The sequence below is a fragment of the Thalassophryne amazonica genome, chromosome 15 (genome assembly GCF_902500255.1).
Source record: "Thalassophryne amazonica chromosome 15, fThaAma1.1, whole genome shotgun sequence".
NCBI lineage: Eukaryota > Metazoa > Chordata > Actinopteri > Batrachoidiformes > Batrachoididae > Thalassophryne > Thalassophryne amazonica.
The window spans coordinates 14,872,076-14,890,167 of NC_047117.1; the positions used below are offsets into that span (position 1 = coordinate 14,872,076).

The 18,092-nt window shown below is 40.8% G+C and overlaps 1 protein-coding gene across 3 annotated transcripts in view; it reads right to left on the reverse strand.

Moving 5' to 3' along the window:
• LOC117527072 (protein sidekick-1-like) overlaps nt 1–18,092 on the reverse strand; it is a 747,725-nt gene that overhangs the window by 324,904 nt on the left and 404,729 nt on the right. For all 3 annotated transcript variants that reach the window (XM_034189250.1, XM_034189251.1, XM_034189252.1), the window contains exon 5: nt 5,089–5,222. In XM_034189250.1, coding sequence (XP_034045141.1) covers nt 5,089–5,222 — 134 coding nt within the window. The remainder of the gene's footprint in view (nt 1–5,088; nt 5,223–18,092) is intronic.

Below are 18,092 nucleotides of genomic sequence, written 5' to 3' on the forward strand. Positions count from 1 at the left end.
AGTGAGGGAGGAACAAAAGAACAAGACCAAGGTAGACAAAAAGTAGGAAGCTGCAAAAATCCAGGGAAGAAGTGCAGACTTAAATACATGAATACTAATTAGACAAGACACACGACAGGTGCAGAACCAGAACTAAGGATATACATGAAATAATCTGACAGAATAAACAAAATAGAGAGCGTACCAAACTAGACCAACGACAGAGAGTAGAGATGTAGAGGACAACACGATAAATAAAAAGCAATACAAATAATGATGAGCTAAATCAAAAGACAAATACGGGCAATACTATAAATAAATAAATACTTCAACAATAAGCAGGGAGCCACGACAACCACGAATGCCACGGCGAACAAAAAAATCAACCCGTCAATAATGAGAGTACAAAGAAAATGTAGGACAAAACAGGTAACAGATCACACTGAAAATAAACACAAAAATCAGGAAGAACCACGAATGGAGGAGATGGACAATGGGAAACACGGCCACATACACACACTGAACAAAACGGGACACAGGCTGGAGCGAACACACAAGCCACACCCAACAGAGACACTCACACAGACAGACATCAGACATGGACATGAAGCAGGGCAGCATACGGGACACACCCACACACACGCAGACACAAGGCAGGAGGAACAGAGACGCACATAATATAAAAGACCTGGAAGAGCACAGAACACTAAAAACAAACCCCAACCAGACAGTCCACAACAAAGTGAGTCTTTCAACACTTTCACGACATACAGGTACACCTCTAAAAGTCCAGGAAGTCATTGATAACCTGAATCTTAGACTTGATCCCAAAAATTGCAAACTCCAACACTCCAGCTCCTCAATTAGTGCATACTGTATGTTGACACATAAATATTACAGCATTGTCTGCAAAATCAAAATGAGTGTCATCTGACGGAAGTTGATGGATTTAAGTTACTGGATTCCACAACCCAACCCAACACACAGTCCATTCAAGTATTTAACGGGGTAGGAGCCAGAACACATCGCTGACAAAGACCAGAAATCACTGGGTATAAGTCACAAACTCTGCCCCTACACCTAACAGACTCACAGGTATATAAATAACATAAAAAATAGGAAGTTGTGCTCATCCAGTCCAAGTTGTCACCAGACAAAGAACTAAATCTGAGCACTAGAAAATGGAAAATAAGGTAGTTTAAAAGTGCATCACATAAACTGAATTCATAGCTTTTTATTCAACACACGGACAACCTTATTATCTGCTCTGTTTGACTTGTGCATAATGAAACAGCTTTTAAATGTTGTAATTATCAGTCAATGTGATAGTTTTTTTTCTGATGTTTACTTAAATGATAATTTCAATGCATTCTTTTTAAGTGAGTGTTATCAAATCTCCGCTGGCAATTTCCATTCCTTCATGATTTCAACAGTTATATGTACCAAAATAAGCCCTAAATAAGCGCTGGGCTAATTTATGTTTCTACAGCTCCGTAACTCCGTGGCCACGCAATGACATTGACACGGGTATGACTCTTTCAAAGTTCTCAATGGCGTTGGTGGGTGTCATAATAGGAATAGTACGGGTGTGATGTGGAGAACAAGGCAGGACTTTCTTTTTGCCTGTAGCACCACTGTTCCTGGTGTGTGTGTGTGTGTGTGTATATATATATATATATATATATATATAGAGAGAGAGAGAGAGAGAGAGAGAGAGAGAGAGAGCGAGAGAGAGAGTCTATGTTTCCTGGTTGTCGCCCACCCGGCCCCCTTTTTCTGGACCAATTTATCCCTCAACGAGCTCTACTTCTGTTCTGCCAAACGTTTCTCTATTTGATCCATGATCGAAATGTAATCTGCTGAAAGATGAACTGTCGTCCCAGTCTGAGGTCAAGAGTGCTCTGGAGCAGGTTTTCATCCAGGAGGTCTCTGTACATTGCTGCATTCGTCTTTCCCTCAATCCTGACTAGTCTCCCAGTTCTTGCCACTGAAAAACATCCCCGCAGCATGATGCTGCCACCACCATGCTTCACTGTAGGGATGGTGCCTGATTTCTTCCAAGCATGATGCCTGACATTCATGTCAAGGAGTTCAATTTTTATCTCTTCAGACCAGAGAATTTTGTTTCTCATGGTCTGAGAGTCCTTCAGGTGCCTTTGTCAAACTCCAGGTGGGCTGCCATGTACCTTTTACTAAAGAGTGGCTTTCACCTGGTCACTCTACCATACAGGCCTGATTGGTGGATTGCTGGAGAGATGGTTGTCCTTCTGGAAGGTTCTCCTCTCTCCACAGAGGAATGCTGGAGCTCTGACAGAGTGACCATCAAGTTCTTGGTCACCTCCCTGACTAAGGCGCTTTCCCCCCGATCGCTCAGTTTAGATGGGCGGTCAGCTCTAGGAAGAGTCCTGGTGGATCCGAACATCTTCCATTTACAGATGATGGAGGCCACTGCGCTCATTGGGACCTTCAGAGCAGCAGAAATGTTTCTGTATGCTTCCACAGATTTGTTCCTCGAGACAATCCTGTCTCTGAGGTCTACAGACAATTCCTTTGACTTCATGCTTGGTTTGTGCTCTGACATGCTCTGTCAGCTGTGGGACCTTATACTATGTACCATATTTGGTGGGCATTGAGTGCTACAGGACCAGTAACATCCTACAAGCGCTGCAGTTTTGGAGATGCTCTGGGCATCACAATTTGTCATTCAAAAAGTCATTCAAACATTTATGCATTGCCATTTTTCCTGCTTCCAACACATCAGCTTCAAGGACAAAATCTTATCTTGCTGGCTGACATATCCCACTCAATGACCGGTGCCATTATAACAACATAATCAATGTTATTCACTGTCAGTGGTCACAATGTTATGGCTAATCCTGTTGTGTGGGCCGCTGAAGAGGAGGTACTGCTGGCCCACCACCAGCAGATGGCGCCCTGCTTGGAGTGCGGGCTTCAAGCATGAGAGGGCGTTGGAGCCGCTGGGAGTGACAGCTGTCACTTATCAGCACCAGCTGTCACTCATCCAACTCATCACCATAAAGGATGGACTGCAACTCCACCTCCTCTCCGAAAAATCAGCTACCACTCAAGGTAACCTTCTCAGCGGTGATTTTCTGTGACTAAACATTGTTCTGTGTGCAGCCATTTTCCTGTGGACAGTCTGAAGCTGGATTGGCGGATAGTGTGAGCGTGACGTCTTCGCCTCTCACTCCTTCCAGGGAAGTGACTGACAGGAGCTGCACGGGTGAATCTGTTTATGGAGGTGGAGGTTCTCCCTCCCGGAGGAACTGATCAAGGAAAGATTACTGGGTGTGTCTTCACACACCCACCATTAACTGTTTCTGTTTCTGCCAGCAGTACCAGGTCTGACAGCTGGAGACGGTGGCCACCTGGGACTCGGGACTTGGCAGCTCCGGTGTTCTTCAGATCCGCTGGCGGTGGAAGCCGTGTGGGATCCGGCTCTTCTCTGGACAGACGTCTTCTATCGTCGAGCCTGCCCACACGTCACCTTGTGTATGATTGACTGTACTCCTCTATTGTTATTGTCTGTATTCTGTTGTGCAATTCACAATATTAAATTGTTACTTTTTGGCTTATCCATTGTCCGTTCATTAACGCCCCCTGTTGTGGGTCCGTGTCACTACACCTTCCCAACAAATCTGTGTAAATTTATTTGCATTTAGCCTCTATTTGAAAACTCCTTGAAATTTGGCACATAGCTTGTTGATGGCCAGTGTAAACTTAAATTTTAATGGGATCCCTCCAGAAAATAAATTATTGCTGTTCTCAACTTCCCACTTAGGACCTCCTCTATATTTGGCACACAGTTTCATCTTGGGCTAAGCCAGTCCTTCTCAAATAGTGGGGGGCGCGGTGCTATGCCAGAGGGGGCGTGTGTGACTGTGGGGGAACATGCTTTTTTCCCCCTACTAGAATAAAGTGTAATTGCACATCTACTACAGGAGGTGGCAGTGGCGCGCTCATTGCCAGAGTGTGTGCACTGCGCAGGGAGTATTGAGGACTCTAGCATAATGGAACGCAGCTCTGTGCAGGGTTTTTTTCGCACTCGAAAGCAAGCGTATGTAGCGCTTGGCATCACTGTGACTACAGTGGGAGACGAGGATCGGTGTGTCTTAAAATGTTGGCAGCAGACAGCATAAAGTCAAATAAATTAAGGCGTCACTTGAAGACATTACACCCCAATCACGCAGATAAGCCGCTTCAGTTTTTTTTTCAGCAAAAACATGCCGAATATTGCCAGCAATCATCCCGCTTTGTGAATGCTGCTTCAGTAAAGCAGTGAGCACCGTTAGCATAGTAACACCGTAGCAGAGGAGCTAAGCAGCAGTAGACATGGTCTCTGTCAAGCTGGATGATGCAAGTGCTGCAAAAATAAAAACGAATTAAAAAAAATCATAAAAAAAAATCATAAAAAACAGCACAAATTGTTTTATTCATTTTTGTTTTGTCTGTTAAAGTGTTTTATATATTGTGTTCATGAGTTAGCGTTCTGATCAATTTGAATGTATTATTATTTATTGATCTTATTTAATTTTGTTTTTCAGTATCAAATGGCAGTCACTCAAAAATGTTTATAGTTTAATGATTCAATTTTTTTATTTCATTGAAAGTGATGCACTTTAAATTTTTTCTGTTACATTGATCTGAATTTCTTTCTTTTTTGTTTTCTTTAATGTTAATAAGGATACAATGTTATGCAGAGGTGTACTTATAACAATTTTATGGACAAATTATACTATTTATAGTCACGGTGGAGAGGGGGGGGGGGTGTTTTCTTCTTTCTGGAGGAGAATAATAGAAAATAATTGAGAACCACTGGGCTAATCCAATGCATACTGTTGGTTTGTCTTACTGACTGCACATAACATTATGGGATGTTTAAAGCACAAAAGTGAAAGATAAATACCAGCGACTCTCCTTCTCTACCATTAAACAAACTGAGTTTGTGATGCCACGTAAGACTTACAATTATATCTACAAAAATGACTCCACCACTTGCCATCTCCAAATACAAAATGCTCACAAATTGGCTTTATGAAAAAAAAAAGCGCCGGCACTCAAACATTGGAGAATGAAGCAGATTATTACCGGAGATGCTCAGGTAGATGGCAGGACTTGTCACATTCCCTCCTGTCATCTCATTCACCGCCTCTACATGGTAACGTCCTGCATCCGTTGCTGTGGCTCCCAAGATGACAAGCTGATTGTCCAAGCTGATTGCTCTGTAAGACGCAAGCAGAAGGGATTAAAAAAAACCTCCACATCAGTGGCAAACATGCACCCTTATCACGCTGCTCAAAATAAGATTCTGAAAAGATGAGTATTAGGTACAAGGATCATTTGGAGTTTTTTTTAATAGAAATAACATTAAATACAAACATCAGGAAGGCAAGAGGCTTCAGAAAGTTTAAATAAATCTATCCATCCGTCTCAGATTATGTGGTTCACTTTCTTATTCTTCAGGGCATTCTCATTTTTTTAAAATTAGCTTGTGTCCTTCCTCCTTTACACTGATCCATCTCAAATTTCCCCACGTAGCAGCAGCAATCGATCTCGCTCAAATGTACAGTTTACACTCGCACACGCAACCAAAAACATACAAGGTGTAATGGGCTGTTCTCACAGGAGCATCAGAGAAAGAGTATATATATACATCTTCACAGCGCTCAGATTTTCATGTGTTTGAAGTTGTCTGGAAAAAGATGCCGCCAGGCAGGAAGTGCAGATTGCTGTTTTTAATGATGCTACTTTAGATATCAGCCTGTCAGTGAATGGAAATCCTTTAATATTCTAACCTGAGACTGAACTGAGATCAATATGACCACAGGGGGATCAAGTATATTAACTAAGGGTGGGTGTGTGTGTCTCCCTTATAAAACAATATGCTACATATCTAGATATATGGGCTATGATATGATTCAGGAATGATACATTTTTATGATTGAACAATTTGATGCAATCCAATACAATTCTTTATTTAATGTGGAATTATAAATTCCCTTATAAATTAGATTAATCCCAAGTGGCTATGAGCAGTCTCCTGACAGTCTCGGGCCAACCCTTACATTTAATGAGAGTTTCAAGGTATGAGAATAGCACCGAAACAAGCTGAACTCAACAGATTCATAGTGTTAAAATTGAACAATTGGCTAGCTCACATAGTACATTTGGCTTGATTCAGAGGTCCGTGCGTGAGTGCAGTCAGATTCATTACTTTAAACTTGATTTTCAATTTGTATTGGTTAAATGTTACAGGCCTAATCAGGGTTCCTACACTTTAAGTCAAGATAGATTGAAGACTTTTTTTATTGCTAGTCGGAATGAAATTTCAGACCAACATTACAATATGGAAGGTGCACAGCCAAGTGCTGTTTGAAGATCATCTGGCACTGGTGCCGGTACTTTAGGTGAAGCTGTAGTGGAGACAAGGGCAGAACCAGAGTCGGACATAGTTATACTTTGTAGAACTTCCTGCATAAAACGTACCGTGCTTCAAACATATTTCCTACTACTCGTTTAAGTCACGCCGCAAAGTCTTCCTTAAAAAGCCAATTTTCACAAAAAAATACAGTTTGCCATTTTGTCACGTTACGTCTAGCGAGTTGAAAGAGTGTGTGCTCTGAGAGTGTCGGCAAGAAAAAAGAGAGATTTGTTGATTCTGCTTTCTCTATTTGTGTAGGATTATGAGAGGCTTAAACTAATTGTAAAACAAAACAAAAAAAAAAAAACAGATATTGCTGTTTCTTTTGATATTTTCAATTGCAATGTCAGAAGAAAAGATGAATAAAATCCTACTTTATATGACTTGACATTTTTAAGAATTTTGAAAGATTGATTTAAGCCATTTTAATACTAATTAAGACCTTATTTTTTAGCTGAACAAATGCAAATACCGTTCAATGCTTTAAGGATCTGTGGGAATCCTGCTTAATGTTAACATAAGTTTATATATATATATATATATATATATATATATATATATATATATATATATATATACACACACACACACAGTAGTGTTCAGAATAATAGTAGTGCTATATGACTAAAAAGATTAATCCGGGTTTTTGAGTATATTCTTATTCATGGGAAACAAGGTACCAGTAGATTCAGTAGATTCTCACAAATCCAAAAAGATCAAGCATTCATGATATGCACACTCTTAAAGCTATGAAATTGGGCTATTAGTAAAGAAAGTAGAAAAGGGGGTGTTCACAATAATAGTAGCATCTGCTGTTGACGCTACAAACTCAAAACTATTATGTTCAAACTGCTTTTAGCAATCCTGTGAATCACTAAACTAGTATTTAGTTGTATAACCACAGTTTTTCATGACTCCTTCACATCTGCAAGGCATTAATTTTGTTGGTTTGGAACCAAGATTTTGCTGGTTTACTAGTGTGCTTGGGGTCATTGTCTTGTTGAAACACCCATTTCAAGGGCATGTCCTCTTCAGCATAAGGCAACATGACCTCTTCAAGTACTTTGACATATCCAAACTGATCCATGATACCTGGTATTCGATATATACGCCCAACACCATAGTAGGAGAAACATGCCCATATCATGATGCTTGCACCACCATGCTTCACTGTCTTCACTGTGAACTGTGGCTTGAATTCAGAGTTTGGGGGTCGTCTCACAACTGTCTGCGGCCCTTGGACCCAAAAAGAACAATTTTACTCTCATCAGTCCACAAAATATTCCTCCATTTCTCTTTAGGCCAGTTGATGTGTCCTTTGGCAAACTGTAACCTCCTCTGCACGTGTTTTATTTAACAGAGGGACTTTGTGGGGGATTCTTGCAAATAATTAGCTTCACACAGGCGTCTTCTAACTGTCACAGCACTTACAGGTAACTCCAGACTGTCTTTGATCATCCTGGAGCTGATCAATGGGTGAACCTTTGCCATCCTGGTTATTCTTCTATCCATTTTGATGGTTGTTTTCCATTTTCTTCCACGCGTCTCTATTTTTTTTTGTCCATTTTATAGCATTGGAGATCACTGTAGATGAACAGCCTATAATTTTTTGCACCTGCGTATAAGTTTTCCCCTCTCCAATCAACTTTTTAATCAAACTACGCTGTTCTTCTGAACAATGTCTTGAACGTCCCATTTTCCTCAGGCTTTCAAAGAGAAAAGCAGGTTCAACAGGTGCTGGCATCATCCTTAAATAGGGGACACCTGATTCACACCTGTTTGTTCCATAAAACATATCATTGAATGCTTGGTCTTGTTGGATTTGTGAGAATCTACTGAATCTACTGGTACCTTGTTTCCCATGTAACAATAAGAAATATACTCAAAATCTGGATTAATCTTTTTAGTCACATAGCACTACTATTATTCTGAACATTACTGTGTATATATACGAGGTCTGTCCATAAAGTATAGGTCCTTTAATTTTTTCAAAAACTATATGGATTTCATTCATATGTTTTAACGTCAGACACGCTTGAACCCTCGTGCGCATGCGTGAGTTTTTCCACGCCTGTCGGTGACGTCATTCGCCTGTGAGCACTCCTTGTGGGAGCAGTCGTCCAGCCCCTCGTCGGAATTCCTTTGTCTGAGAAGTTGCTGAGAGACTGGCGCTTTGTTTGATCAAAATTTTTTCTAAACCTGTGAGACACATCGAAGTGGACACAGTTCGAAAAATTAAGCTGGTTTTCAGTGAAAATTTTAACGTCTGATGAGAGATTTTGAGGTGATACTGTCGCTTTAAGGACTTCCCACGGTGCGAGACGTCGTGCAGCGCTCTCAGGCGCCATCATCAGCCTGTTTCAAGCTGAAAACCTCCACATTTCAGGCTCTATTGATCCAGGACGTCGTGAGAGAACAGAGAAGTTTCAGAAGAAGTCGGTTTCAGCATTTTATCCGGATATTCCACTGTTAAAGGAGATTTTTTAATGAAAGACGTGCGGACGGGTCCGCGCGTCGGGACGCAGCTGCCGCGACGCTCCGCCACGGGAAAAACACCTCCGTTGGAAGCCTTAAGGACAAGTTGGAACATGTCCAGCTGTTAAACAATTTCTCATATACTCACGTCCACTGAAAGCCATCAAAAGCCGCCTGGATTTTACAAATGGTTATCAACACGGAGGTGTTTTTCCTGTGCCGCCGCACCGCGCCGGCTGCGTCCCGACGCGCGGGACCCGTCCGCACGTCTTTCATTAAAAAATCTCCTTTAACAGTGGAATATCCGGATAAATGCTGAAACACGACTTCTTCTGAAACGTCTCTGTTCTCTCATGACATCCTGGATCAATAGAGCCTGAAATGTGGAGGTTTTCAGCTTGAAATAGGCTGATGATGGCGCCTGAGAGCGCTGCGCGATGTCTCGCACCGTGGGAAGTCCTTAAAGCGACAGTATCACCTCAAAATCTCTCATCAGCCGTTAAAATTTTCACTGAAAACCAGCTTAATTTTTCGAACCGTGTCCACTTCGATGTGTGTCACAGGTTTAGAAAAAATTTTGATCAAACAAAGCGCCAGTCTCTCAGCAACTTCTCAGACAAAGGAATTCCGACGAGGGGCTGGACGACCTCCTCCCACAAGGAGTGCTCACAAGCGAATGACGTCACCGACAGGCGTGGAAAAACTCACGCATGCGCACGAGGTTTCAAGCATGTCTGACGTAAAAACATATGAATGAAATCCCTATAGTTTTTGAAAAAAATAAAAAGGACCTATACTTTACGGACAGCCCTCGTACTGTTTAATTCTGCACCCCAGCAATTATACAACTACACGTGTTGAATGTGCATGACATGTTAGCGTGGAACTGAACGTGTGTGTGAGCGATCAAGTGAAGACTTGTGGAATTACAGAGAACTCCATATTGATTCTGTGGAGAAGAGAAGACCTCTGTCAGCAAATAAAATGGGCTGTTTGACACAAACGCACATATAGACACAATTCCTCAGGTCTAATTTTATTCAGTGTGATTTCCCAGGAGAATATCCACAAGAGCCAGAGCCTCAGCCTGAACACAGACTCTATTTCTGTGAGTGTATTTGGACGTGTGCGTGTAATCACAGTAGCCATCTCTCTCAAAGAAATAGAGGTTTTAACCAAACCTTTTTCACTTGTGCACTCTCACTTATTGCAGAGGAAGAAAAGAGTCTGTCATCCTCATCGAGGTATAGATTACAGTTTATTCCTGTTAAGTTCATTAATGCACTGACCAGCCTATTTCATCACACCTGCCTCAACCAGCACACACTGATGAACAGACAGTGAAGACATGCTAATAACTGCATGCAGTGTCTTCGGGAGATATTAGCATTCAGAGTCAACAGTCTCTGCAGGCAGATGGGGATGAGGCAAAGCCAATTAAAATGTCATAATATGAATATTTGTAATCTGATCACAATTTTATTTGAATATGATATAAACTCACTGCCCACTTTATTGGCTACACCTTGCTAATACAGAGTTGGACTACATTTTTTCAGAACGACCTTAATTCTTTGTGGTGTAGATTCAACAAGGTGTTGGAAACATTCCTCAGAGATGTTGGTGCATATTGACATGATGACATCACGCAGTCGCCCATTCAACCAGTCATCAAGAAGGCATTTTTGTCCATATAACTGCCACTCATTGGATGCCTTCTCTTTTTGGGACCATTCTCTGTAAACTCTAGACATGGTGTTTTGTCAAGATCCCAGTTGATTAGCAGTTTCCAAAGTACTTAGACCAGCCCTGTCTGGCACCAACAACCATGCCATGTTCAAAGTCACTTAAAATCTCCTTTCTAACCCCTTCTGGTGGTTGGTTGAACTTCAGCAAGTCATCTTTAACACAAGCAATTGAACAGGTGTAGCTAATAAATTGGCTGGTGAGTGCACACAAATCAGGTCAAAATGATGATGGTACAGTGTGATGGCAGCAAACCTTTAGCTAGAAGAAATCTGCATCTCTTTTTGAAATTGTGAGCTCTCACACATAATTTCCATTTAATGTGGTCACATTTTACAAATGTTTGGCAAGCTGAAAATTTCACCAGGTGAAATAAAAGCAGACACTGCAACATAGTTAAAAAAAATGCAGACAATGACACATTCCAACACAGTCTTTCAGGTTGTTTTCACACATTAAAGTTACGACCATAGACTATACATAGCATGTACTGGACAAAACCCTTTATGATGTCACCCATAGGTTTTTGAAGAGAGGCTCACATGGGGCGGCTCTAAATGCACCATCTTGGCAGTGCCCGACTCCAGCTAACGCCGAACTAAAGATGTGTAGTATGGGTAAGCTTCAAGTGGCCAGTCAAAAACTGTAGGTTTTGGCCTTATTACCAAAATCTGCATCGTGTTTTTTTTTTTTTTTTAAATCTCAGTTTGGTTTCACATTGCAACCACAGATTGCAAGTATAGGTTTTTGATAGAGGCTCAGGAAAAAGCCGATATGAATACCATATCTGGGCATCGCCATGATGGCAGCACCGGCAGCAATGAACTCATTAATGCATAAAGGGGTAGAGCGTTGTGGCACAGTGTGTGACCACATTAGACAGAACACATCCCTCGCTTTGAGTCTGAACCACCAAAGCTAACAGGCTAAAGTCAGTTTGGATGTTTTATTAATTGGGGACTGTGTGGAGGCTGTCATAACAATTTGCTTTGGTGTGGACATTAAATGTTAGAAAAAGTTACAAAAAAATTCATCCCCTGTACAGTTGTCATGGAGGCGGAAACTATAGAGAGCAGATTTTTGCACCGGGCTGTAAACATGTTTATTTCTGCTTTAAAGCTGGACATTTAATATGGACTCTAATGGGAATGTGCTCTGTTTGGAACCAACCTCAAGTGGCCAGTCAAGGAAATGCAACTATTTCTTATTCTGGTAGGGCTTCATCTGAGGCCAATGAAGTCTCGCATGGTTGCAGCATGTCAGACACACCCACATAAGCTGCAGCGCCCTATACTCACAGGTGAATGGTTTGTCAACAGTCATGCATCTGACATCGGCGTGTTGTCAATTCCAATAAAATTACAATCTGAATCAATAGAAAAAAATTGTATGCAGATACACTTAAATTAAATTTGTTGCTCTTGTAAAGCATGACTATGGTACTTCTACTTGCACCAACAACTTATGCAAGTTCCAGTTCACTAAACAAATAAACACGCTGTACGAACACTATATTGTCACTAACAGAAAAATGGGAGATGATGATAAATAGTCAAACGAGGCATAATAATTCTAAAATTAATTAATTAATTTAAAATTCTAAAATCACATGGTAAACAAACTGAACTGTGGAACAGCTCAATCTGGACTGAGACCACCAGTATCTGATTCAATGAAAAAAAATTCTGAAAATCCAAACCACACAAGGGTGATGTGAAAAAAAACAAAATAACAAAATATTTCTGGTTCTATTATCTTAAACAGAAAGGAGCTGCTGCTTGCTTGCCACGCCCACTCTTCTTCTACAATGTTGCATTTTTAACTTGGCTAGGTTTGCTTTTACACAACAATATTTCAAAGTGGACCAAAACGTGGAAGACCAAAGTGCGTAAGGGCAAACTACACTGATCCCTTGTTGGTTAAAGTATTTCACATTTTGCTTTATTTTTTTTTACATTTCACAAACTGTGCAGAGTTGTGTTTGAAATTTGTTTTAAATGACTTCTAAACACCACATCAACATGGTGGTCATTCCGCGGTGTCTTTTAACTGTAAAATAAAACATATAACATGTATTATGCACATATGGTTTCACTATTTAATCATTTTTGTGGCTTCCCCTCCACCCCACCCCAACCACAAACAAACCACTTGAGTTCATTCGGGACCAGACTGAGGCCACGCACTGTCAAGGGTCTCCATGTGGTTGTATTGGTCTGGACCACGGTGTGATTACTGAGTCTGTACATAATCAAACAAATCCCACCAAAGGTAAAAATGAGTCTTTTATAACCAACCAGGTGCGCAAAGATACCAACTCACTGGGTGTGTCCATTTCAAATAAGCAGGAATCGAGATATATCTCAAGTTATCCATCAGGTCACAAGCTCAAATTCATTCCAGCATTACCAATGATGCTCTGAAGAAACCTAGAACCAAAGGCATCCAGTCATCATCTTAGATCACTGCTTAGCATCCAAGTCTTACAGCCAATACAGTAAGACAGGAAGCATGAGAACCCTAAACATTTGGGCTTTTGTTTTCCTGCAAAAATATCAGTACAGCTAAACATCCGCCCATAAACTCTCTTGATCTAAAGGTTTCTCAATTACTGCCATCAGGCATCCACTAGGTCCACATCTGCAAAGTCAAGGTCAGTAAATAAGAACAATGTATCTGAATAATCCTACAGTAGAGTATGGGGTACTTCAAGGTTGTGTTGGAGGCCCACTCTCTGTATCACGTACCTGTTGGTCAGATTATACTAGCCATGTGATTTACTTTAATGTTTATGCTTATTATAGGCAGCTGTCCATGCTTGTGTATATAGGTAGTCACTCACATCACAAATCTGGATGTATGTCTGGCAACTGGAAAAGAAGGATATCATCTAATGTTGTACTTTTGAAATCTAAGAAGACTGAGATTACTGGTGTTGGACCTGCAACACAGAAACAGCTTCAGAATCAATTAACATAATCACTGGTGATTAAACTGGGTTTCTGTTATGTTGTATGTCATCTAAGTCTAAAATGAGCCATTTCCAACTGACATTTTGCTTGCAGCAAAGGAATCTTACACATACAATCATACACTTTGTTGAGGAAGAAACATCAGTCGCATTTAACTGAAAATAATACAGGACAAAGACAGCATAATTTGTCCCGTTAAAAGTCTTCATGTGGAACATCATATCAAATGCAACGCAGAAGAATTGGAAGTGCAACAGATTAGACAATTTACTTGGAATCACTTTAAAATAATAAAATGTCCTTATTCTGTTTTGCCAAGAAGCAGTTACACATTATCTCAAGCAGTACAACACAGACACGCAGGCTTAGAAAGTGTGACGAACACGAACACTTATAATATATCCATCATTCCAACTGAGTTTCAAGTCTAAAACGGCAACGAGGCTGAGATTTATATTACATTAATTCAACATGCAACTCTGCTTTAGTTCAACATTTAATATAAAGCAGACAAAATTGTTCAGAGTTTAATTAAAGACAAACTCAATTGTAAAATGCGTTATGCCTCTGCATGCTTATACAGGGGCGCACGTGTGTGTGTGTGTGTACCTGACACTTCATCCCCAGGTACTCATCGATACCAAGTATTGATACGAATACTTAATCATACCATTACAGTTTTATGATGACTTTGAAATCATGTTTATTCATAAGTTGGGTATTTACTTCACCCCACTCCTTTCAGACTAGATAATTTTATTTTGGTTAAAGGGGTAGGCATTAAAAGCTTTGCTTCTGCCTATACCCTTTCAGGCACACGGATGCATTGTTAATCCATTTTCTTCCTTTGTCGCAAGTTTTTTGTTGTTGTTTTGGACTGTGTGTGCTGTATGTTGAATAAATTCATTCATTCAGTTGTTCCTTACTTTTTGGCTGTAACTGCTACCAATATCATTAGCTTTGATTTATTTGTAAACATTTCACTTAAATCATATAATTTCACTTTTTGACGACAACAAATTGTCCTTTAACATTAACCGTGTGCTTCTTAACAAACATGACACTGCCAGACATCTCACTTAAATGTAACCTGTGGACTTCAGCACTACAAAATATACACCAATAACTGAACTGAAATTGTCCATCACTAACTTTACTTATGTTTGTCAGCACCAGTGTTGCCACAGCTACTTTGAAAAAGTAACTTAGTTATTTTACTGTTTACTCAGTTTTAAAGTAACTAAGTTAGATTACTAGTTACTTTATTAGTTAGTTAGTACTGCTGACAACACCCCCCCCTTGCCATTTCAACATGAAAATGATGCCCGTTTTGCCAATATTCAATTTATAGTCATCCTTTCTTCACTTCAATGAACATAAATACTTGTTTTCTAAAAAATAAAATAGACATCCTTCTTGACCTCATATTTAAATGTTGACAGCACTGTAAGAGTAAAACTTGCAATTTATAATCTACATTGTTTATAAATGTAACTATTAAATTCTAACATTTTTCTAACATTTAAATTCTTTCTCAACATTATAATTGTTAAAATTATTATTATTATAGTATTAGTAGTATGAAAAATTGTCTTCAAAAGTGGACCTTTAATCTAAGGGTGTGGAGGGAAGTATGCCCCCTCCCTTTCCATCTGGATTTGCTCCTGGATGGCCATCTGTGCAGGAAGAAGGTATTTACGGAAAGAGCACAACCAGACTGACAGGTGGGGAATTTTGACAGGTGGGGAATTTTTTATTTTTTTACATTTTTAAGCATTTATTTTTTTACTTCATGTCATCCTTGGAAAGAGACCTTTAGGCGCATTGGGTGAAAAAAACAAGCGTTAGCATTTGTTAATGCATGCGGATCAGCTATTTTTACTGAGAACCCACATGGAGTGGCACAGAGCTTTAAAGAAAAAAAAAGCTTAAAATGTCTCTGTAAAGCTCAGTGCAGGTGTGCTGCCCTCACCGCGCTTTCAGAGACGACAACTGTTCTCAACTCTGAGCTGCGCTGCAGAAAACAGATGAAAATCTCGCAGCATCAAACGCTTTGTGGGCGAAGTGGGCAGTTCCGTTGAACTGTGACCTCCACCTGCCCACGGGCTGCCTCGATCGACCCACAAATACAAACACAATTTAGAGGTTGACATCACACTGCTGTAAAGGGGTATTAGGTGTCTAGAATCGGGGCAGTTTTATGATTACAAGTTCAAGTAAATACATACGGGATCCCTAATGCATCCCTAATTAAAAGACAGTAATCAACTACATGCTATTACCTTGTCTGCATTCTGCTCCACATCCTCATCTGCTCTCCAGTAAAACAAAAAAACAGCCTATCTGAAACTTCCCTCAGTCCCACTTCTATTTTTGCTCAGATTAATATCTGCAGATATTTTCTTAGTTTGTGCATTTTTATCTTTGCATTTCTCTCTCTTTCTGTCTGTTTCTCCATCCACACAGTCCACCCAACTGTCTGTCTTCTCCTCCCTCTTACTCTGCTGAACCACAGCAGTGAGCCAGATTGGTCTTTCATTAAGCACTGGGCCCCAAAACTCATTTAATAAACAGAAGACTGACTGCTGTACACACACACACACACACACACACACACACAACACACACACACACACACACACACACACCACACACACACACACACACACACACACACACACACACACACACACACACACACACACAACACACCACACACACACCACACACACACACACACACAGAGTGTGCCAACAACTAATTAACTCTCATATGTTGCAGGGCCAGAGGTAGAGTGAATGAGTCAGTGTGGGGTTTTTTATATCTGGTGTGAGTATGAGTCGGTTTGGTGACTGAATCTCCTGCCAGCAGCGCCCACCTCGGTGCCGTCTGCCCTGCCTTCCTATCGTTAATCGGCATCGTGCCACCTCTTTAAACCACAGTGCGTCGGTGGCAGGGAGGCTCGGGGTGAGGAGTTTGGCGACAGGGCAGTAGATACTCCACTGTAAAATGAGTCCGAGCAGCAGGCTTTCTGACAGCTCCAGAGTCCAAAGTAAAGCCGTCTCGCCGCGCACACGGCACTTACATATCCACAACGTCTGCTGCAGAAACCTGCACGACTGGGAACAGTCAACGATCCTCGCGGGTATTCAAACTGGATATTTGCTTTAGTGTGTAAAAGTCACTTGATGCATGAATGTGTTCTGTGTTTGAATGATTGATATGTAACACCCAGAAGCCGTAGATGCTGAACGGAGCACTGAGTGCCAACTCTAAAAATCCACTTGAAATGCTTCCCTGAAGGAGAATTCTTCTACTGCAAACTTTATACCATCTTAAGGTATTCAGATTTTTCTTTCCAGCATTACTGTTCTCAAAATTGCCTGTCAACTTGAGTTGTAATGGTACATTGTCCTCTGTCCACAGTAATAGGTATCTATAACCCTCCACTGCAGCGAGCACATGGTTTGAATATGAAGTGGAGAAGCACAGATTCTTACCAAATCATCCATATGCCTGACTGTAACAAGACTGCAAAGGTAAACATGGAAAGAAAGACACACACACACACACACACACACACACACACACACACACACACACACCACAACACACACACACACCACACACACACACCCACACACACACACACACACACACAATTACGTGAATATTTAGTAGCAATAATAAATATCACCTTTAGAAATGCCTAATTGGAGCATTTTTTTTGCTCTGAAGCTTTAATAAGAAAAAGGGACACCAGCATTCAGAACCAGCTCATTTTGGCAGGCATGTGGTGGTACAGCAGCTCACAGCATCTGAAACCCCATTTCCAATTTCAATTACTTTTATTTGTATAGCTACCAAATCACAACAATGCTGCCTCAAGGTGCTTTACATGAGTAAAGTACCATGAGTACCAACCCCCCTGAGCAAGCACACAGGTGACAATGGTAAGAAGAAATGCCCTGTGGTGATAATGAGGAAGAACCTCAAGCAGACCAGACTCAGAGGAGTGACCCCTGCTTAGGCCATGCTAATAGTTACAAGGGTTTTTTTTTATAGAGTTTACAAGATTTCTTAACAAACAGAAGAAACTGGAAAAAACAGAAACAGGAAAAAAAAAAAAAACCCCAGAAGAGCAACAAAACAGAGTTGTTATCAAATTAAAAGCAGTCCATCTTGGGTCTTTAATCCAACAGTGTCCAAGTCAGTTGCGGTTAGGTCCTGAAGAAGTATGACATCCAGTCAGTGGGGCAAACAGTCCTGGCGCCCTGGGGTGCAGGGTCCAGAATCCATCGAGGGTATTGTCAATGCCTCAGACAGAGTGTTGTGGGTTGTCTATAGGTCTGTGTTTTGGTCCCATTTTGTGGTTGTTCTGTTTGTCTTCTGTTGGTGTGTAGTTCTGTCTGTGTTCTTTTGTTTATATTTCATTCACATCCCCTGTCCTTTTGGGGCCATTTGTAGTTGTCTTCCTT